This window comes from Phycomyces blakesleeanus (assembly GCF_001638985.1).
Source record: "Phycomyces blakesleeanus NRRL 1555(-) unplaced genomic scaffold PHYBLscaffold_28, whole genome shotgun sequence".
Classification (NCBI taxonomy): domain Eukaryota; kingdom Fungi; phylum Mucoromycota; class Mucoromycetes; order Mucorales; family Phycomycetaceae; genus Phycomyces; species Phycomyces blakesleeanus.
Genome location: NW_017265161.1, coordinates 208241 through 230313, shown reverse-complemented (window position 1 = coordinate 230313; position 22073 = coordinate 208241). Strand labels below are relative to the sequence as shown.

Sequence of the window (22073 nt, the reverse complement as noted above, 5' to 3'; positions counted from 1 at the left end):
TTTTCCATCCTCAACTGTCCCAAGTGAAGTTGAGCATTCAATCATCTGTCTAAATACTCTGTATCCCTTTTATATCCATCTTTCTCTTTATTATCATCTTTCCTACCTAAACTCATACTCCAGAATTACATTTGTAATTCTTCTTTAATATATTTTATTCTTATTTTCTGACCAAGTTGCATACATAACAAACTCAACACGTATCAGTAGGAAATGATAGAATTTATATCTCCCACCTTGTAACGAGTTACAAACACATAACTTTTATAGTCAATAGAATGCCTGTTTTAGCCTATTAGTTTATAATGACTATGGGTAAATGAGTTTGAATTGAAGGCTAATTTAGGCAAGTAGGTGATTAGACAGAAGTTTGAACTTATGAAAGATAATATTTTTTTGAGAAGAGATGATGGGTATTTATATGAGTAGAAGATGGGCAGAGATACAGACAGAAAATAATAGAGAAGAATGTTATGCAATCGTATGTATCTACTTGCAGTAGTCTTTTATTACTGCAAACAGTACATCCTATTGGAGGTACAATATCTTAACCTTCGCACAACAACTGGGGGCTTAGAGGCAAGTGTCCTCAATTGCCGATGGAGCTGTGTGAGCATGGAAGAGCTTAAGTCTGTGGGCATGAACATTGTGGAGGATTCTATTAGTAGAGACGTGGAGGGGGAGCAGAGAGTAACAGTTGCCAGAGATCAGAGTGATACAATAAGGCTCTTTCCAGGTGCAAGTGAGTTTTCCAGCCTTTTGAGATTGAGAGAGAGGCTTGGAGAATAGAAGGACTTCTTGGCCCACCTGGAAGTCAGGCAGCTTCTGGAGCTTGCTGAGTGTAAACACGTTTGAGATGTGTGATTGTAAGTTAATTAGTTGAGCCAAGTCCAGAGCCAAGAACAAGGCAGTCTTGATACCGGAGGTGTAGTCAGTTGGGTTTGTCTGTTGGGGATCTTGTGCTATAGTAGCTGGGATTCTGGCTTCACAGCCGTGGATGAGAAAGAAAGACAAGAATTGTGTGAATGCATGGACAGATGAGTTGTATGCAAGTTGAAACAGTCTCAGATGGTAGTTGCAGGTGAAGTGTATAGTGCTTTGATCTGTGTAACAGAGGATCATGTTTCTCAGTGTGGCCATAAAATGTTCTACACACCTACTGACATTTCCTTCATTAATAGTAATATCTAATGGTACAGCTGTTTCTATTGGTTTAGAGTTCCAATTTTAAGTTGAATATGTTAAGGCTCAGATTTGGGTATACGGGTTTGATATAAATGAGCCAAAAGTAAATTAGTGTAATGTTTTAAGTGTCATGATAAAATTTTAGATGGTACAAAAATCTGAAATGGGGGGAGAAGTGAAGAGAGCTGGAAAAGAAGAGATTTTATTAGACAAACCCCATTAAGAAAAAAAATTTTTTTTTGATAAGTCATTTTTTTAATAGATTTTTGCAATGTTCATCAACGTCCACCAGAACATGCCGAATTTTGCAACATTGCAGAACTTTTGGTTATTGAAAGACTCAATGGACAAGTGAATATCAACAGTGTGAACGATGCTGATGTCATCTTTGTTGACTTTGACCAGGCCTCCAAGGGGCAGAACTACAATATTATTGTAATTGTCTGTTACTATGGCTGGGGTATAGATGCAATTTCGTAAATCTTAAGGGACAGGGTGTTACACAAGCTTATAGTGAGTAGTCCGGCAGATAATTAGAGGCATGACTACTTTTAACTTGTCCGGCAGACATCCATTGTTTCTGTATGTAACACCCTGTCCCCCAAAAAACAGTCACCTCCTGTCCTCATCCAGTATAATCACTTGTCTTTATTCATTAAGAAAAATCATGCAAAAGTGGAAGAACATTTGTCCATAACTTTTCATTTTCATTTTTATTTATTTTTAAAAAATTCATAACTCGTTCAAAAAAATAGATAGAAATATGAGAGTAAGATGGTTGGTTTTGTTGATTTTTTCTGCATAAAGTGAGTATTTGTTTGTTTTGTAATATTTTTTGAATCACGTTTAATGAGTGAATTACAAAAGTTCTGTAATTTCATTTGTGAAAGATTGAACAAAAAAACAACAATTTGAAAATATTAGTAAAAATCACTTGCAAATGCTTTATATCAATAGAAAATAGTAAAAAAACGTTTCAGTAAAAGTTTTAGACCATCTTATTATGTAGAAAAGATATTTATTAGCAAAAACAATTATCTCGAATGGTTAAAAACGTGAAAAAAAGTGTATATTTTGCTTGTTTATTCAACCAAAACATAATAAATTAACTTCAAATTTTGGATATAGAGATGTATGTATTTTTACAGCAATATGGCAAAATATCCAAGCTTTAGCATTCGAATTAAGACAGAAATCTATCAAAAGCTATGTGTCGTTTTTGTTTTACATCTTTTATGGTAAAATTCACATCTGTGATTGGATGAAGATCTTAATCAGATTGCTTATAAATGCACAGACTTTGTACTCCAAAAAATAATAGCCAATTATATAGTCTTCCAATTAGTTGGATGCTAATAATATTTGTATCTGGGTTTTACATGTAACATTAAAATTAAAGACAGACTGGGTGCAATTGTGTTTGTTAAAAAATTAAAGAAAAAAATAGGAGTAAAGTATATTAAAAGATAGATAGATAGATAAGTTATATATATGTGAGATCAATAATATTGGAAGAATTTACAGGAGAATGTGTAGAAGAGTTAGTGGCAGTAGTAGTAATTGTAGTAGTTGTAGTAGTGGAGAGTAAAAGATAAGACTTGTTCTTTGGGAACTGACCCCAATGATTCCAACTTGTGGAAATGCAGTCAATAATACTCCCTCTATGGATAGCATCAAAATACAGCGCATTTACCTCAGGCCAGGACCGATGTACATGAGGCTTCACTTTAATTTTTGTCCAGTGGCACCCATGTACATGGTGCAAGACCATTGGCAATAGCTTTCTTTTGAGAGGCGTCCGATCATGGAGGGGAAGGAAAGTTACAGGCAAGACTCTCCGATTGTCTGAGTACACACAAACAGGCTCATTATAGATATCAGCTATTATCTGAGCACAGTCTGGTGCAGAGAACCACATAGAGGAAGGACAAGATGGGATATTTTCCCCAAGAGCAGGGTCAATATCGGAGCCAAAGGCAATGACCTCTGTCACTTTGGCAACATACATGCCAAAGTTGTGCTTATAAAGCTTACTGTGGGTTGCTATCGTGGCCAACGTCTTCTTCTTCACCAAAGGAAACTGATCTTCTCCACCCTCTTTCAGGTGTGCAAATACACAGAAACCGCACCAACCATCAGACTTGGGGTTAAACATCAACGAAATAGTGGCTTGGTCGATTTGAGCAGGCAGAGCAAAGTCATGCACATTTTTGTTTTGTTTTTTTGGACTAGGCAAATCGTACCAGTAGTCGTCTTGGAGATGTTTAGGTCTTTTTATTCCAGAGAAATATTTTTCAGCTAAGAAGAAACAAAAAACAATGTAACATTTAGCATTTAATTTTAGTAAAATATCTTATCGGTTACCTTCTTTGAGAGGCTCTTGCTTTTTAGCAAAATTGGTTGTTTTAGCTATAGAGAAAACATGCAATGTGTGAGCAAACCATACAAAATATTTTGTGATTCATTTATAAGTTATCAAAAATTATCTTCTTTGAGAGGCTCTTGTTTTTCAGCAAATTGGGTTTCTTTTTTATTTCTTTTATGACTAGAAATAGTAAGCATTAAATATTACATTGTAATTTCACAAAAAAAAACAATTATAAATTACTTTTTTTGAGAGGCTCCTCCTCTAAGAACTCCTTCATCACTTCTTTAAGACCTTCTTTCAAAATACTTCTGATATCATTCTAAAGAAATAAAGAATAAATATGTATTAGATTGTGAAATCATGTTTGTGTATGTTGTATGCTTACTTTGTTCTTTTGCACAAGGAGATGTCTGTGCTTGTGACGGACAAAGTCCTTTGGGAGAGCAGTTTTCCTTTTGACGTGCTTAGGTCTTCCAGGAGCTTTGACCTCACTTGACAAAGGAAAGGCAACCTCTCAGTGATCCTTTAAATTACCGGCATTATTTATAAGATCGTTCACCTTTGCCATCAGGTTACAGATTTGTTGTTCTCCTTCACATCGTCTAAACAACTGCTCAAGTTGTGCAATTGATTTCATCCACGGAACTTGTTTCTCAATTGCCACAGTACTTATACTTTCCAATTTTTCTACTTCCTTATTATGGAATGGGAGGGCAGAAGAGAGAACCCATCTTTCAGGAATGTCTGCAAGTGTGAGGGCCTGATTTTGTGGCTGAATATGGCAGCAAGGGAGACCAAACATAGTCTTTACTCTGCAGTAACAAGCTTCACCAATAATAACCTCTTCAAGAAGTTCAGTGCAAATCGTGAACAATGCCATTCTGGAAACTGAGTGGACCAATCCACAAAGGCGCTCATCAGCAAGGATTCTTGCATTGGTCACCAACTTCTCATCTAGTCTACGATCTTGGTAGTCACCCTCAAATTGCAAGAGATATGAGCATATTTGCTCAAACGAGGAGTCCAAAGACTGGAGAGCTGAGATACTCCTTTTCAGAGCATGATGACCACTCTCAACACGCTGTGTTGTCACACAGTCAAAGTGCTTTAGCTTATTAGTGAGGTAGCCAGCCCACTTCTCTTTGCAGCTCATCCACTCCTTCTCAAAGTACTCCTCAAAACTTTTCACTGCACCTTTTTTACCATCTTCAGACAGTCCTTCAGTCTTGAGATCTTCACAAGAAGCCAACGATCTGAAAAGTTCTCTTTTCTGCATAAACTTGCCAGCATCGTCTCCAAATATCATGCTGTTTATCAAGTTGGTGCACATATTCCTGTCTTCGCCTGCCTTCATAGTCTTCTTTGCCATCTTGGCAATATTATTTATCATGTGCCAACCACAGAGAAGCTTTTTGTTCATGGGGAACTTGGAATCAAGGGCATTCATCAATGCCTTGCACTTGTCTGTAACAAAGATAGGGCTGTCCTCGATTCCCTCCAACACGATTGATTTCAGCAATCTTGCAAACCAGGCATAGCTTGTCTCTGTCTCATCAGAAACCCATGCAAATGCAACAGGAAAGCTCTTCAATCTTTCTCTACCAAGGTTGCTGACACCCTCTACACAGACTAAAGGCATTTTCGCGCAGTTTGTCTTGTAAGTGGCATCCACAATAAGAACCTCAGGAAAACGACGGGCTCTTTTTATCATCGTTGTTGTGGTGGTTGAAGTTGAAGAAGTTTTTAAGAGGAAGAATTCAAGATTTGAAATTAGGAACGAAGATTCGTGAGAACTTGTGTAGGTTTTGTTTATTGAGAAAGATTTTGTATCAAAGTTTGACCAGGTTCCTACACTGAACTACTCCTGCTATTTATATTGTTTTGGATTGGGAAAATTATATGACTGGGGTCAGGTAATCGATCCTATCTGAGCCTTAATCAGAGCAACGTGATCTTGGGATAATTAATGTATGATTAATTATATAAATGTGTGTAGTCCCAATGAAGTATTAACATCGAAAGTAAATGTGTTTATGAGTTATAATTATGCTTATAATAATCCACTGATGTATCCCATATTATGGTGATATCATCATATGAAATATAATCACTATCATGCATGCTAAACCTGTGTGTTAAATAATAAAGTAATCGGTAGACACCTTTGACTGGAATAGCTGAGGCCTTATATTATTTCCTTCAGACTTATTCTCAATTACAGCAGTAGTCAATACTCATTTACAACATTATCCTCCACCAGATTCAACAATACCTTTTGTTGATTCGGCAAAACATCTCATCTTAACTATTTATTAATTTGTCGAATTGCTCAATTTCATTTGGGTCAATTACGCTCATAATTTTTTTTTTTTTTTTTTTCAAGAGATCTGCACTGTAAACTCAGCTCCGTGGATTACGTGTTTATTTTATCAAATTTTTTGTTGCTCTTCTTTTGGACATTCTTTCTTCTCCACTCAGTGCGGTAGGAAGCTTACTTCCATTGTACTCTTCAATGCGATTCCTTTTTATTTTACCATCATGTCTTGGAATTTGAACTGTTTTCTTTAATGAGGCTGCACTCTTATTCACTAATTCCGTGGCTCTCTCATTCTCTAAACGTTCGATTTCTCTGACCTTCTTCCAATACTTTTGTATTATTGTGGGATTGGTAAAATCGTTAGCCATTTGCCATGTGTTTGCCCGTTCACCATAACCAACCCATTTTACCAGATATTCTCTTTCACCAGCAGCACCACGATGATCGCGAATGTCTTCAACTTCATAGAGCTCATTCTCAATTGTAGATTCATCGATGGTAACCATCTTGAGTTCTGAGGGTGTGTAATTTCGGTGCAACAATTCTCCTTGCTCATCCTTTAGTTCATACGATCCTCCTTTATTTCTTCGAACCACTGTATAAGGACCTTCATAGATTGGTGCCAATTTATTTGGACGATGTGGTAATCTGACCATTACGTGTGTTCCTTTGGGGATGTCTATTAAGATGTTCTTGTGATCGTATTTCTTTTTTAACTCTTCGTTGATCCGCAAGACTCTTTCGTTTATGGCAGGGAATATTATTTTATCCATATATTCAATCTGCTTCTCCAATTCATCAATTGTTACCGTGTTTTTGGGAAGAGAGAATTTTGCTTTATCACCATACTCATCAGGTACATTAACTCTGCGAGCATACATTAGTGAAAAGGGTGCACTCAGTGTCTTTTGAGGAATATGTCTGTTTATGCATAGCTGAACAATTGGTAAATAGTGACACCAGTCATTGCTGTTCGCTCTCATCATTTTCCGTACAGTATTCTCTGCAACTTTCACACTGGCTTCAGCAATACCATTTCCTTGTGGATGATATGCCGTTGAATATCTTCGATCAATACCAAGCTCTTTCGATAGGCTTGCCATTAAAGAATTTCTAAATTCCAACCCATTGTCACTTTGCATTACTTTGGGAAAACCATAATCTCCAAATATTTTTATCAATGCCTTAGCTATTGTTGTCGAGTTTTTGTTTGGTAATGGTCTCAAGATGATATACTTGGAACAAACATCAACTAACACTAGCATATACGTGTGACCATCCTCTGATACTGGGAATTCACCGCATAAGTCAATTGCAACATGATCAAATGGTCGGAAAGCTACAACATTGGTCAATGGGTGATATCCTCTTTTGCTGATGTTGTGCTTCTGACATTCAGAGCAAGAACGAATAATCTCCTTTGCTTCTTCATATATATTAGTCCAATGTAATCCTTGAGAGTGAAGATCATTCACCATAGCTTGACTACCAAAGTGACCAAACGAATGTGCTTCTTTTAACAAGCCATTTCGCTTTTCTTCAGGAGGCGACATATAGTCGGAAGTCTCTGATACATTTTCGATGAGTTGTGTAGCAAGTACATTTAGCACTTTGTCCTTACTGTACTTTTTCTTACGAATAATAACTTTATCTTTAGATTGCAAGTGTTTTGTTCTGATTTTTCTCAATCCATCATCCTCCACCAGCTTGTAACTATCCTCTGGAGGATACAAGCGACTCAACAAGTCTGGTAGTTTATTCAACAAACCAGGAATATGGACCACCTTAAAATCAAAGTCAAGAAGTGTCTCAATCCAGCCAATTATCATGGGATTAGCAATTTTTTGTGTGTGAAGATAAGTGAGTGCTTTATGATCAGTAAAAATGGTGAACTGTCGGCCCCATAGAAATGGACGGAATTTATCAAGCGCCAAAACGACTGCATACAATTCTCTTTTGGTGGTACTCCATCGCCGTTGGGATGGGCTCAGGGAAGTTGACACAAAACTAATATACTTATCACGCCCTTGATCGTCGCGCTGAAAAAGCAGGCAGGCTACTCCATAAAGGGAAGCATCTGTGGCCACATACATTTCACGTGACATATCTGCGTAATGAAGAATTAAATCCTGATGCAGTATGTCCTTTAATGCTTTAAAGCTTCTTGTCTGCTCATCTGTCCATAGCTCAGCTACATTGTTGGCATGACTTAATCGTGAAATAGGTTCAGCCACCTTCGAGATCATGGGAATATAGTCTCTGAAGTAATTAATCAAACCCATAAATTGCTGAATTTGTTTCGCAGTTTTAGGAATAGGCCATTTATCAACGTTTGTCAACTTTCGCTTATCAACCTTGGTGCCTGTCTCATTGACGACAAAACCAAGCAATCGCACTGAATGTTGAAACCAGACACATTTATCAGAGTTTAGAATCAACTTCGCCGATGTCAATCTATCAATCACTATTTTTACATCCTTAACATGCTGCTCAAATGTTTCGCTAGCCACAATACAATCATCAACAAAATTCTGCACACAGTCAATTTTATCAAACAAAGTTGCCATGACATGTTGAAATTGTGATGTAAGCATCTTCAAGCCAAAGCAGCCTTTAATGAAGCTATATTGTTGCCCATCTAAATGAGTGAATGTTAATTTATGAACATCTTCAGGTGCAACTTTGAAACGATGGTAGGCATTCGATAAATCCAATGTGGTGAAAAATTTCTTTCCACTCAAATTCTGGAATATCGTTTGGATTTTAGGAATTGGATAGTTGAATGTGGGAGGTAGGATCTGATTCAATAATCGCACATCTAGACAAACTCGGTGACTCACAATCTCTCCAGCTTTGTTTCTTTTAGGCACAAGCAACATAGGACTGTTGAAGGAAGTATTGGTCTTGGACTTGACAATCGTGCCTGTCTCAAGCCATTCTTTTACTTGTTTATCAAGTGTTGGTCGTAGAGCATGGGGAATAGGATATTGACGTCTATAAGCTGTGGCGCCTTCTTTTGTGGGTAATCTAATTAGAGATTCTGATAAAGGACAAGAGGACTCGACTGGGATTTTCTTATTTTCATCCAGTGAGGCCTGAATTGACTGAATAAATTCTGCTCGCTGTATTTCCGTACCAGCTGGCGAATTATCCGGTTCAAACTTTTTCTCTTTATCGATATTTAGATTCTCATACACAGCGGCATAGTCTTTAGCGTTATCTGAATGAATATATTCTCCTTCGATATCGTATGCAACATTAATCAATCCGATGTTCATTTTTGTTAAGATATCTCTTCCAAGAAGAATATCAAAATTAAATCCTGTATTAAACTCTAACACCTCGGGTGCATGCTTAAACGTAATTCCATTCACATATTTAAAATTTAAAGGATCAGTTTTTCCCAATCGCTTAGTACCACTATTCTTTGACAAGAAAGTGAAGGAACCATTTGATGAATTTATTTTATTTATATTTAAATTTTCATTCAAACATTGTAAACTAATGAAAGTGCGTGCACTGCCAGTGTCAATCATTCCAAGTAGTTTGTGGTTCTCTACAATAATAGGAGTGGTTAGATTAAATGCATCATTGGCTTTAACCCTTCTCTCAATTTTGTCAAGTAGGTACTTACAGTCGAAAGACATGTCTTCGAGTTCCAAGTCGACACTGTCTTGGATCGCCTTGAGCACTTGCTCAGACTTCTCCTTGGCAGGGACCTGCGAGACCATCAGGACTGGCTCACTGTCCTTACAGACGTGGCCACGGAAGTAGTTTTCTCCACACCGCCTGCAGGGGTTGCGCTTGGTGGGGGCAGCTACTTTGGCCTTGTTGTTGGCCAGGGTGAAGCATTTGCTCGACTCATGTGTAGTATTCTTACCATGGTGCGAGCAGAAGAAGGAACGCTCCGGCTTACTGATTCGGTGCTGCTGGTTGTTGCTGGAGTGCACCTTCTTGCGAGGGTACGCCTCCATTCTCTTCTTCTCCATTCTCTTCTCAGTGTGCATGTTGGCACCAGGAATGAGCTGGGTAGCTTCGGCATACATGCGATTGTCGTCGCCAAGGATGTCTCTGCCAATCTGCGTCAACTGCTCCACAGTCCAATCTCTTTTGGTCTCGCCATTGAAGTCCAATCTGGTCATGGTGAGCCGCAAGAGTGTCTGTACTTGCCTAGTCAAGGAAGCGAGGAAGCGGTCGGCAACACGAGCATCGTTTTTGGGGAGGCCGGCATCATACACAGCCTGAAGGAACTTCTTGGAGTAATCTCCAATCGACTCAGAAGGAAGCATTACCATGGTAAATACCTCTTTTACCGAACGGGATGTCACCAAGCGCGATCCATGTCTTGCTGTAAAGCAGATCTTGGCCGCGTTCCAATCTACACACTTCTTCAAATCCATCTCTACCCATCCATCGTCACTATGAGGCAAGCAGAGCGGCAAAAATCTCTTCCAAACTAGTTCAATGTCCTGAAGGGACGACTCAATAACCTTTTGGAAGGTGCGAAGGAAGTGGTCTACTGAGTGAAAGACCTCTTCATTCGGGAAGGATCTAATCACATCGTCTGCCAACTGGAACTTAGGAAGATCTCTTCTATTAAGAGTCAACCCTCCAGTGCGACTGCTCTTCTCTACAACTTTCACAGAAGGCGAAAGGTACTGACTGCATGCTATTTCTATATCTATCATTTCTTTGACGCGTCTGACCTTATTAAGGGCTAATTCAGCTGCTTGCTCATCGTTCATAGCGTGAGCAGCGCTGACAGCCTCCACATGCTGTTGAAGTTCTAGTCTAAGTTTCTCTGACAAAGACAAGACTGTTGTAGCAGCATTCGCTACCAAGGGACGAAGGGGAGAGGGAGCAACAAATTGTCCAGGGGTGGAGCTGGCAAAGGAGATGTTGTCACTCAGACTGGCGATGAGGTCCTCCTCAGTCATGACGGACATGGCATCCTCATCATGAGCAGGGATGATGGCGGCGGGATAGTTCTCAGCAGAGGGGTTCATGGTAGTTCACGAAAAAAAATGTTGTGGTGGTTGAAGTTGAAGAAGTTTTTAAGAGGAAGAATTCAAGATTTGAAATTAGGAACGAAGATTCGTGAGAACTTGTGTAGGTTTTGTTTATTGAGAAAGATTTTGTATCAAAGTTTGACCAGGTTCCTACACTGAACTACTCCTGCTATTTATATTGTTTTGGATTGGGAAAATTATATGACTGGGGTCAGGTAATCGATCCTATCTGAGCCTTAATCAGAGCAACGTGATCTTGGGATAATTAATGTATGATTAATTATATAAATGTGTGTAGTCCCAATGAAGTATTAACATCGAAAGTAAATGTGTTTATGAGTTATAATTATGCTTATAATAATCCACTGATGTATCCCATATTATGGTGATATCATCATATGAAATATAATCACTATCATGCATGCTAAACCTGTGTGTTAAATAATAAAGTAATCGGTAGACACCTTTGACTGGAATAGCTGAGGCCTTATATTATTTCCTTCAGACTTATTCTCAATTACAGCAGTAGTCAATACTCATTTACAACAATCGTCTCATTTGTAAAGAAAATATGCGTGAGGCTTTTTCTCTCATTGAATTGATAAAGGACGGAAAATCCCTTTGCTTTCATAGTTCTTATGAGCCCAGTAGCACCGTGAATTGATGATTCACCACCACAAGAAGAGCTATACTTCAGGTTGTTGATATTGCTAATTCTCAGCTTTCTCATTCCTGTGATCTTATCTCTTGTAGCTTTCTGAATATCACGAGTCTTGGCATGGTTTTCTAGCATTGTCTTTGCAATAATTGCATCTTCCAAAGTCAGGAGAGACATTCTTCCCTGGTGAGAAGACGCTAAGTTGTTTGGGGTGATGGGGTGGTTATGACAATGTTCATTGTCACCGCGGGCAGGCAAGGGAAGGTATCTCTGACTCTTATTTTTAAAAGAAAATCTCAATAGGAAGGGGCATCCAGTGAGAGAAGAGTTAGGGGCCTTCTTTCTTTTATCCTCGCTGATGTTACACTTATCACAATAGGCACCAGCCTTTGAACAAGCAAGGTGAAGTGTTGGAAACTTTACATCCTTAATTTTGACGGAAAAGTTGTTAGAAAGGGCGTACTCGTTTACGGCCTCCAAAACGCTTTGTTTGTCAAGATAATCATTCTCGGGGAATGAGAGAGTTGTTTTAAGCGAGTACATCTTCTCAATAGGGGTATTGAAGTTGATGTTCATATTTAATAAAAGAGCACTGTAGTTATATAAGTATTTTTATTGATTCATGTACGCAATGTACGCAATATATGCAATGTATGCAATGTACATAACGTAAAAAAGGCATCATATCTTGTTATTTGGAAATATTATTTTTTATTCTTACAACTAAATGTTAATGACTTTAAGAAAGGGGGTGTTTTTATTTTTCCCGGGAAATTGGAATGATCTAAAGATGGGGACAGGGGTGTGCTTATAACGATGGAGCAAGGTGTGCTTATAAATGATGGGGACAAGGGTGTGCTTATAAAGAATGGGGATGGAGAGTTCTTCAAGACACTTTATAGCCGGGCCTCGGACTTGCAGTCCCCTTAAATTGTGCGGTGCCATTACCCCCTGTCCCCTAAGATTGCTGATGCAATTTACATTGCTGCTCAGAATAATTTGATAGTTTTGCATAAAGAACACCTTCCTCATTCTGTCTGCAGAGTCTCTTGCTTGAACGATCTTTACCTGACCAAGGAATAATTGACTATTTGATTGAAAAACACCTGCAAGTGTATCACACAAAGTGGGAGTCAACAACCCGGAATTGTCACTGTTGACACAAGAATCAAAGAAATAGAGATTAAAGCCTGGGAGCTTGACAAAATCACCAATTGAACTTCTTACAGATCTTGTTCCATTACCAGCTGGTCTCTCTATGATATATGATCCTCTATTACAAAGACGCCAACAGACGAATTGCTTGTCAAATCTTGTAGCAACGTCTCGAGAGGTGGAATGGTGGTTGGTCTTAAATAAATATTTGCAGATAAACTTATTGAACTGTTCACCATTTTCAGTTTCGTATTGCAGCATGGAACCAAAACAAACAATGTTGTCAGTGATATGATGCAGAAGGTGGACTTTTGGCTTGAATGTGAAGACTTGCTTAAAAAAATTCTTTTTAGAGAATCTGGACATTCAGTTGAAAAAGCAGATATGTTACATCAGTGACAGTGTGTTTTATCTGGGCAATATAGTAGTCAAAGCACTGGTTGACTCCACACATGTACACCAAAGACAACACGCAGCCTAATATATACAAGGCTTTAATGAACAAACTTGCCAATAGTTTGTCACTAAAGAGCTTGCTCATAATTCCAGGTAGAACTTGAATCAATTCCTTGAAATCGCATCCAACAAACAAACGAGTGTGGCAAAGTTTGTTACTGAATGTTTAGCTGTAACTCTTACAAGACTTGTGAGAGTTTAGAGCTTCCTGGAGTCTTCCTTTTTCACTTGTAGTCAGAATCTTCTGTTTTCAGAGAAAAGTCATCAAGTATTTCATCAGGCCAAGAGGAATAATGTGGAGAATTTCCACAGACATGTCTTTGGTAGAGTCGAAGGCTTCAAGTCTAAGAAATTTCTCACTTCCATTCTTGATATAACTCAATTCGCACCCATTGACATATAGCCCTGACTGGGAATCAGCATTGGCAAAGACACACAAGAAATCTCTCATTCTTTCTTCTGACCCACAGTGATCAACTGCAGAATATGGCAGAGTGTCAGAGATGGAACCCTGTTCAATAAGAGGCAAAGGTATGAGGCATTTTCGGCAAAACTTCTTAGTAAATGTTCTCATGCATGGCAAGCTGAGATTGACTAGAGTTGTCACCCATAAACAGTAACAGGGGCACAGCAACAAGAACAACTTCACCATGATCCTCAGAATACATCTCAATACCTTTCTCCAGCCTAACGAGATCATCACCGGTAGGGGGCAACATCTCAACAGCATTCAGTGTATGATTCAAAGTACAAATAAAAAGAGCATTTTCTCATTTGTTTCTTGTCTCAAGTGGCAACGTAGCAAAGTACATTAAGTAACTGTCATACTTGTTGTACTGCTTTGTTAAATTACCGGAGGTATTATTAGAATAGAGATTAAGTGGGCAGACAACTACTTTCATCAAACCAGAGCCTGGAAGTCTTCTCTTGAATTCTTCAACACAGGATTTGTTGAGCCACAAGTCAGATTGAACACCAGTAAGAGCATAGGTGACAATTTTGGCAGGGCAATAAGAAACAGAGAAACCACGTCTGAGGAAAAGATCGCTGTCTTTTTGAACAGTAGACATAATCCTATCAACTTCAATGGTATACTTCAGGGTAGAGACAGCAAAGTTTGTAGAGTTTCCAAACCGCAGGAAGTGAGTATCATCAGGATGGTTCAGCCAAGGATTGTGGCCACCATAAACCTGGAACGCATTGGCAAGTATGGATCTGTCCTTGATGAAGAACTTCTCAAGAAGATACTGGTTCGGAGAGCCTTGGACTTCGACAACATCACCCACCCAGTAGTCCATTCCATTTAAAGTGATCATCGGATGCTGGAGCAATGGGTTCTCCTTCCACTTTTTGCCTTGGTTGAGATTCAACCGCTGGTTTTCTGTGAAGTCAGGAAGGGCCGAGATTTGAGATGATTTTCCAGGGCATGTCATGGTAAACTTGATGTAATCAGATGGTTTGTTCATCCAAAGTACATGTCGTTCATTGTCTTGGTTCACAACATCGAAACTGGCAGTAGGAAAAACAGGGATCTGGTTCTTTTTCTGCTTGTGATAGTTAATCACAGCATTTGGTGTTGGAAAATCCAGTGCTACTCCAGATTCTTCACAGACGTCCAAGACCATCTTCATGGCAAACATGATCTTCTTGATAGATCTTTCTGAGGCAAGATCTTCATTGCCGTAGAAGAGAGCATGTAAGATAAACTCTACTTTTGATTTAAACGGACGGGTGGGTCCAGTAAAAATGTCAGCAAAGTCATTGGGCCGGTACAATGTCTGTCTGCTGCTGTCTTCGTTTGAGTAGGCATTTATGGCATGAGAAAGAGATTGGAAGGTTCTCATTTCTGCTGCCATTCTAGCGATATGATCCTGGCTATCATATTCTACTCTGGTGTCCGTGTCTTCGTCGTCAGTGGTCTCATCATAGTCATCTGATGAATCACTGTTCAGCAAAAAAAAACAGGTTATTATCTATTTCAATATTGCATTACTAATTTTTACTTACGATAGAATGTGATCATCACTATATTCGTCTTCGTCAGAGATTTCATGGCCATATGTGTCCTGAGGGTTTTCAATAATAAATTCCATTGGGGCAGGTTCATTATTACTGTTCAGGTTGGTAGTGGCAGTGGTAGTGGCAGTGGTAGTGGCAGTGGTAGTGGCAGTGGCAGTGCTTGCAGAAGAAGAAGGGCCATCAAACATAGCAGGTCTAATGTTAAGGTATGCTCAATTTCAGCTTTACATTACATAGTATTTTTCATCCTACTTTTAGGATTAACTTACCTTCTTTTTAGAAGTTTCTCATACTCCCCCATTTCGTTTGGATGTTTTTTCGTATAATGTCTTCTGAGGCCTTGCAAGGACCCTAACACTCTTTCGGTTTCGCAGACGGTGCACACAAATGTTCGGTTGTCTGTAGCCGTCGGTGTGAGGAATGTGTTCCTCTTTGTTGTGAAGTGATTTTCCATGTTTAAAAATCTTTGGAACGAAAGATGTAGAAAAGCGTAAACTAATTCGAGGTACCATATCTTTAATCATGCAAAAAATGACTGCTAAAAAAATCATGTGAAATAATGTGAGCTAATTTTTTTTTGTTTACTTGTTTCCTTCTTTTTCTTTTTTTTTCTCATGACTGAAAGGTAAGTTTCAAGCGTAATCTAACAAGATGATAGCGTCCATCATACCGAACACCCTCAGTAAGTAATATATTTATTATGCCCTACTTCATATTGATACTAATATATATTTTTTTATTAGATTCTATGGAGATTCCAACATGAGATTGTATTAGGAAGTTACTTCAAACTATGCCAAGCTGTCTGTTGTGGTATTATAAGGTATCTGCTCCTAAGATAACTAAACAATCAGTCTTCTCCTTTACTTTTGTTAATAACTTTACCCTCATCTCTTTAGATAAGTCTTATATATTGTGGTATTTCAGGTACGAAACAATAGAAAAATAAAATATTTGAGAATAGAGACGTATAGAAATACTTTGAGACTGTATATAAGTTGTCTTTATTCATAAATAAAAAGTGTCCCTTTTTATAAGAAAACACAATCTGCTCTTGTCATTACGTCTTAGTTTCTTAAGGCTTTCTTCCTTTACTATATTTGGTTATTAGAGTGTATTTACTGCTTAACTAGTGTCGGTGTTACAATTATGACATCAAGTCATAAATCGTACTTCTTTAGCTCTTAGCTATTCTTTTCTCTTTTATACTAGAGCTTTAGGACTTCCTACTAAATTAGCTCCATATCGATCTGACACAGTTTACCTGGCAGTATGATATAATTATCTTAACAATCTTTAAGATATTATCTACAGTACTAACTGTAATAATTATTGGGCTGATTACTTAATCGTTTATATATATTTTATACTGACAAGATGATAGCTACTACGCTATCCCAATATGAATATGTTCTTATATGTGATAAATCCAACATCCGAGTGTCTGGATCACCACATATAACATTGTCTATCTAGTATAAAAAAGTAATTTACTATATTATTTACTTCAAAGATCATAACATAAATACTTTGTTTCTGTTTAATAGTCATTCTTCTTTACTTTTACTATGTCTATCTCCCAATCTATTGCATAAGAGAGGCTGCTACACTAGACTAGCTGCTAGTATATATAATGTGTAATTCTAGTACAATTTTTTATTGAAACCAAGATAAAAACATTTTTTTGAAACATTTTTTTTGAAACACATTTTTTGAAGTCCTATAATTGCAATTATTGGACCTCCCATTTTTCAGATTTTTTGTATCCATCCTTTTTTCCATTCACAGTAAATTTGAGCAGAGACTTCATATTCCACTTTAACAAATTTTGTATCTACTTATTTTCTTGCACGCCATTTAAATTACTTGGGGGGTCTACTTTTTTATGTCACAAGGGGCTTTAAATTATAAAGATGTGTAGAAGCAGTGACAGCTTTTACTTTTATTGTTTCTTTTGGAATATTAATATTTTTTTTACATTTTTTTCTCTTTATCAAACATATTATTATAGAACATAATTGTAATTTTTTATTATCTTTGTGTATTAAGATTTCTAAAGTGGAAAGAGTTTGCATTTCTAAGAGTATCTATACAGTTCATTGCTTCCCCAAGTAAATCACTAATCACTTGTAATTCGGCTTCATCAATTCCTGGAACATCTATCAACTGCTCTAAGTCTTCTCTTTGATAATGAAGTGTTGTATTCTGGGCTATGATTCTTTGCAACCAAACAGAATTGTTTCTACTATTTACAACAACTGTATTTGTTTCATTTTCAACTTCCTCATTAACAACTGCCACTTCATGCTCAGATGCAAGCGATCTTTGCAGTTGGAGGTGGTTGTTTTCCCTTTGAACTGTATACGCAAAGTCTAGACCAATAAATCTCTTTAGGAGATGTGCGTGTTTACAGAGAATTTGACGTGAAGCAAAATTAAGACAAGTGCAATTTTGTATCAAATTGTTTGGTACATTAACCTGATACCATTGTGTTTCATCTGTAAATGACTTTACTGTCCACTTGCCATTAAAGTCTTCCATGCTATTGCCAATCTCATTAAAAGGATTAATGATTATGAAAGGGAGCATGTCATCTTGTATGGTATTGGCAGAAAAAGAGTGTCAAGCAAGTTCATTTTCAATCGGACCCATTTGTCCATTTTGTATGTAGATTCGTTCCACTTCTTCATTGTAAAAAAACTCCACATCGTTTGTCAAAATAAAGACAAGACAGTCCAATCGTCTTATGCAAGTATGGCCAAAGTATATTGTTTTCAATTGGTTGTGCCACGATTCCATGTAATTGTTTGTCAAATATCTTTGGTGGTCATTTGCAACATATGGCCTTCCCCATCTTCTCAACAATTCTTCTGTTCCAATCCATTTACGTTTGAAATAAGCCAGGAATTGTTGCTGACTTTGTATACAAAGCCTAAACTCCTGGATTTTTCTCAAAAATTCATTCTCATCTGATTCAATAAGTATATTTTTCAGATTGGCCTTGAGCTCATACTTGTATTTGCCAAGTTGTTCTGATGTGTATGAAGCATCAAGCTTTACTTTGCTGTCTAAATTATGCTACTAGGCATGCAAAACATGAAACTTGCAGAAATGAATGATGGTCTGTGGCAATGCTGCTGTAATTGCATTAACTTCAGCAATACTACAATTGATGGTAATATATAAGGGAGTGAAACAGCTTTTCTCGCAAAGATGTACAAGTCATTGATTAATAGGGCCAACACTATGATCGTTTGTAATCATGTATGCAACAGGAGACCCTTTTCCAGTATCAGAATGGCGAGTAATAAACGAGTATAATATTTCAATGTTGCATGCAGAGATGTTGTGTATTGCATCAAGACAAAACGACTGGGAAATTCTCATAAGCATCATTTGAGATGGTGATTGAAATCCAAACGCAAAATGCTGTGCTTTGTTGCTGTATGCAGAAAGATTGCCAGTAAAGATACAGTAGTTCTGTGATAGTAACTTCTCACGCATCCAAATATTCAGAGACTTATTTTCATCAGAATGAAACTTATACAGTAAATTCTTCATCTATATTTTTTATTTAACACTTTTTAAATAACTTTTCTCTTATAGTATTATTCACACATCTTTCTCATTCTGTTATAGATGTCTTCATAATTGGGCTTTCTAATGTCTACGCCTCACTCTTCAATTTGTTTCAAAGCTGAAATTCTAGTATTTCTATAGGTGATGCACTCTTTTAACTGATCTTCAGTAATTTTGATGGCCTCAGAAGGTAAAAACAATATTCTAATTTCAGAAGCATTGCCAGGAACATGGTTGGTATGATCGTTTGTTATATAAATTAAAACTACTTCAGGGTTGTTGACATATTGCTTGATGAAAATAGTGGCTTCGCAATAACAAAGCTTAGTGTCTTTCTGAGCAAGACAAACATTTCTGTCTGATATATAAAATCTTGCTTGGTGACATTTTTTGTCTCTCCATACATCAGTTCTTTTGCACAAAGTTTTCTACATTTATTTCATGTTGTGATGATTGAAGTTTTAAGAAGTTGTAAGAGGAAGAATTCAAGATTTGAAATGAGGAATGAAGATTTGTGAGAACTTGTGTAGGGTTTGTTCATTGAGAAAGATTTGGTATCAAAATTTGACAAGGTTTCTACACTGAACTACTACTGCTATTTATATTGTTTTGGATTGGGAAAATTATATGACTGGGGTCAGGTAATCGATCCTATCTGAGCCTTAATCAGAGCAACGTGATCTTGGGATAATTAATGTATGATTAATTATATAAATGAATGTAGTCCCAATGAAGTATTAACATTAAAAGTAAATGTGTTTATGAGTTATAATTATGCTTATAATAATCCACTGATGTATCCCATATTATGGTGATATCATCATATGAAATATAATCACTATCATGCATGATAAGCCTGTGTGTTAAATAATAAAGTAATCAGTAGACACCTTTGACTGGAATAGCTGAGACCTTATATTATTTTCTTCAGACTTATTCTCAATTACAGCAGTAGTTAATACTAATTTACAACAGATACAATAGTCAATTAAAAAACTATAAGACAAACAAGAGAGACGGGTTTGAAGGAACCTTTATGTGTAAATACTTTGAGGATGCATATAAATTAGATCTTGCTTATACAGTACTCCCACTCATTCACTACATTGCACCATTCCTTGATATACGAGCTCATTAGTTCAGTTCCAACTCTTGTCACTACTATTTCCATCCTTGCCACATCTTACTCATTGACTGCTTCTGGTTTCAATTTGAAGAACTTTCTTGATTCTGCTGTTGTGACTATTGACAATGTAAAGGGTAATGAGCTATTTCCTCCATCTGTCTTTTCTTTCAATCTTAGAAAGTTTATGCCAATGGAAGAAGATGAGTATGCTCATCTACTTGAGTACTACAAAACAGCATACAACAATACTTCACTGAAAAGTTACAGGCAGGCAGTCTTTGGTAATTTTTTTATGAACAATATTATTCACAAAATTTCATCAATCAATCTTTTTTGACAGATTTACAAAGGTAGTAATGATATAGTTTGACAGGGTTTAATAATGTAAGCAATGTTTCATGAAAACAATGGCCATGAAATGAGTGCCTTTACTGGCCAAATTCAATATCTTTTTGTCAGTGACATCATCAATCTTGTGACATACCAAGCAGATAGGCATGTATTTGCTTATGTTAGATGATATAAAACAGCAAGTCAAGATACACAAAGTAATCAGTACATTGAGTTAAATGAATTTACATTGACAAGAAGTGACTTTTAGAACATTTTACCTGTTTATCGAAGCTTGATACCTGCTGCAATTGGTGTACATACAACTGTCACTGGTAATATTTGCATGCTAATAGCCCCATTATTTAGAAAAGTGTATGCATAAACAGATATATATATCTATTTATCAATTTATTATTAATACATTATCAAGAAAATATTTGTTGTCTATATATAAGTTTTTGAAAGTGGAAAATTATATCTTATTTATTGACTTTTAATAGTCCATTGAGCTAATGGAACTTCTAAATTGACTGGTACAGCTGCGTCATGTATAGTCCAAACACATGTGATCTTTCTTACAGCTCTTTTCTTTGCCTTCAAAGAGGAATAATTGTCAAGGGAAGTAAAGAGCTTTTGGAGCTATTTAATTTTTAATTATATGAGTTAATTCTCTGTTATACTTTAAATCTCTACAAAAATATATTATCTCAATACTTCTCCAACTAGAACAATAAGCCATAAGAGTTTTGTTTCTTGCAGAATCCTTGTTATCAGACTCTTCATCAGACATGGTGACTTTCTGGATAGCATGGGCACAGTCAACTCTATCCATAAACTTGTCAATTGCATCTTTGTTTTCTTTGTATGCAAGTTCACGCCAGAGTAGAAGCTGAAAATATATTAAAAATTGTAAGTGACATAATATATCTATATATTAAATGAATGACTTACTGCCACATCACGCTGACGTGTTCTTGTGGCAGTGTTTTTCCTTCCTGTGGTTTTGGTGGATCTGCAAGACTCAGGCACTTGGTTGCTGAAATGGTTTTTTACCATACCTTCAAGAACATGCGTAGCCATCCCAGTAGAACAGGGCTGTCTCTGCAAGTACGCGCTCATAGCTGATGCAAGACCACAGTTATCACTACTCATTAAGTAGCTTGTCATCACCCATTCTGACTTTGCACCATTTGCAGCAATTTCTTTTGTATTGTTGCTAGTAAAGTTTTGCGTCTTAACATGGTTCTTAATAAAAGTCTACAAGAGTAGTGTTAGATGGTTTTATCATTTTTTAAAAAAAAGACTTACTGATATTTCTACACATCTTCTTCCATCAAAGATGAAAAACCACTAACAAGTTCAGTGCTTGATGTAGTATTACATCTGGAAGCAACATCGTGAATGACAGTCTGACCAGCGAGGATATTGGTCGCAGTCTTCTGAAGGCAAGTCATGGTCTGGTTGGATAAAGTGATATCACCAGTCATGAGTAAAACCTGGTTTGCCAGACCTTCTAATTGGTTGTTCATTGTGCTCATCATCAAAATCAATGAATCTGATATACTTTTGGTAGCCTGACTATGAGTTGACATCATAGCAGTCATTGCATTATCAGGTAGCATGAAGTTGCTACTACCTGGTGCAGCACTGTGTGCAATAGCAGCATACATAAAGTTGTTGAACAAATAGTCAGCAGATGCAAAATTGTTCATTTTCTATACATGAAAAAACTTTAATATCGATTGATATTATCAAAGTAAACTTTATAAAATTTGGTGGGTCTATACATACAAATAAAAAGAGGAAAGGGGAAGGGATAGTAATTCAATAGGTTTTGCATCTTATTTATCAAAAAAATATCTTCTTTA

General features: G+C 37.0%; 9 protein-coding genes across 9 annotated transcripts; 1 reads left to right on the top strand and 8 right to left on the bottom strand.

Annotated features, from left to right (window-relative positions):
* Positions 1–573: 573 nt before the first annotated feature.
* Positions 574–1140, bottom strand: PHYBLDRAFT_151174 (hypothetical protein; the record flags this gene model as incomplete). The annotated part of the gene is made up of 1 exon (XM_018432621.1): positions 574–1140. The coding sequence occupies one exon, from the start codon at positions 1138–1140 to the stop codon at positions 574–576; it is 567 nt and encodes a 188-aa protein (XP_018285698.1).
* Positions 1141–2668: 1528 nt separating this feature from the next.
* Positions 2669–4190, bottom strand: PHYBLDRAFT_173982 (hypothetical protein; the record flags this gene model as incomplete). Its single annotated transcript, XM_018437163.1, has 5 exons — positions 2669–3483; positions 3550–3594; positions 3794–3872; positions 3939–4066; positions 4088–4190. The coding sequence occupies 5 exons, from the start codon at positions 4188–4190 to the stop codon at positions 2669–2671; spliced, it is 1170 nt and encodes a 389-aa protein (XP_018285697.1).
* A 1820-nt stretch (positions 4191–6010) lies between these two features.
* On the bottom strand, positions 6011–6883 carry PHYBLDRAFT_160341 (hypothetical protein). The gene is made up of 3 exons (XM_018434168.1): positions 6825–6883; positions 6284–6726; positions 6011–6221 (listed from the first exon to the last, which is right to left on the bottom strand). Exons 1-3 carry the CDS (start codon positions 6835–6837, stop codon positions 6159–6161), a joined length of 519 nt encoding a protein of 172 aa, XP_018285696.1. The 5' UTR covers positions 6838–6883; the 3' UTR covers positions 6011–6158.
* Positions 6884–9310: 2427 nt separating this feature from the next.
* On the bottom strand, positions 9311–9932 carry PHYBLDRAFT_160340 (hypothetical protein; the record flags this gene model as incomplete). Its single annotated transcript, XM_018434167.1, has 2 exons — positions 9501–9932; positions 9311–9426 (listed from the first exon to the last, which is right to left on the bottom strand). A coding segment is annotated over exon 1 (416 nt), but the record flags the coding sequence as incomplete, so codon positions are not given.
* Positions 9933–11408: 1476 nt separating this feature from the next.
* On the bottom strand, positions 11409–13058 carry PHYBLDRAFT_72678 (hypothetical protein; the record flags this gene model as incomplete). Its single annotated transcript, XM_018442692.1, has 2 exons — positions 11409–12129; positions 12604–13058. The coding sequence occupies 2 exons, from the start codon at positions 13056–13058 to the stop codon at positions 11409–11411; spliced, it is 1176 nt and encodes a 391-aa protein (XP_018285694.1).
* Positions 13059–13398: 340 nt separating this feature from the next.
* PHYBLDRAFT_173979 (hypothetical protein) lies at positions 13399–16718 on the bottom strand (the record flags this gene model as incomplete). The annotated part of the gene is made up of 7 exons (XM_018437161.1): positions 13399–13867; positions 13959–15092; positions 15156–15362; positions 15437–15681; positions 16432–16504; positions 16542–16639; positions 16674–16718. The coding sequence occupies 7 exons, from the start codon at positions 16716–16718 to the stop codon at positions 13399–13401; spliced, it is 2271 nt and encodes a 756-aa protein (XP_018285693.1).
* A 480-nt stretch (positions 16719–17198) lies between these two features.
* On the bottom strand, positions 17199–18671 carry PHYBLDRAFT_151168 (hypothetical protein; the record flags this gene model as incomplete). The annotated part of the gene is made up of 3 exons (XM_018432620.1): positions 17199–17761; positions 17816–18245; positions 18411–18671. 3 exons carry the CDS (start codon positions 18669–18671, stop codon positions 17199–17201), a joined length of 1254 nt encoding a protein of 417 aa, XP_018285692.1.
* Positions 18672–18923: 252 nt separating this feature from the next.
* Positions 18924–20392, top strand: PHYBLDRAFT_151167 (hypothetical protein; the record flags this gene model as incomplete). The annotated part of the gene is made up of 3 exons (XM_018432619.1): positions 18924–18983; positions 19832–20153; positions 20262–20392. 3 exons carry the CDS (start codon positions 18924–18926, stop codon positions 20390–20392), a joined length of 513 nt encoding a protein of 170 aa, XP_018285691.1.
* Positions 20393–20801: 409 nt separating this feature from the next.
* On the bottom strand, positions 20802–21917 carry PHYBLDRAFT_173976 (hypothetical protein; the record flags this gene model as incomplete). The annotated part of the gene is made up of 4 exons (XM_018437160.1): positions 20802–20844; positions 20886–21094; positions 21157–21462; positions 21561–21917. 4 exons carry the CDS (start codon positions 21915–21917, stop codon positions 20802–20804), a joined length of 915 nt encoding a protein of 304 aa, XP_018285690.1.
* Between the last annotated feature and the right edge of the window lie 156 nt (positions 21918–22073).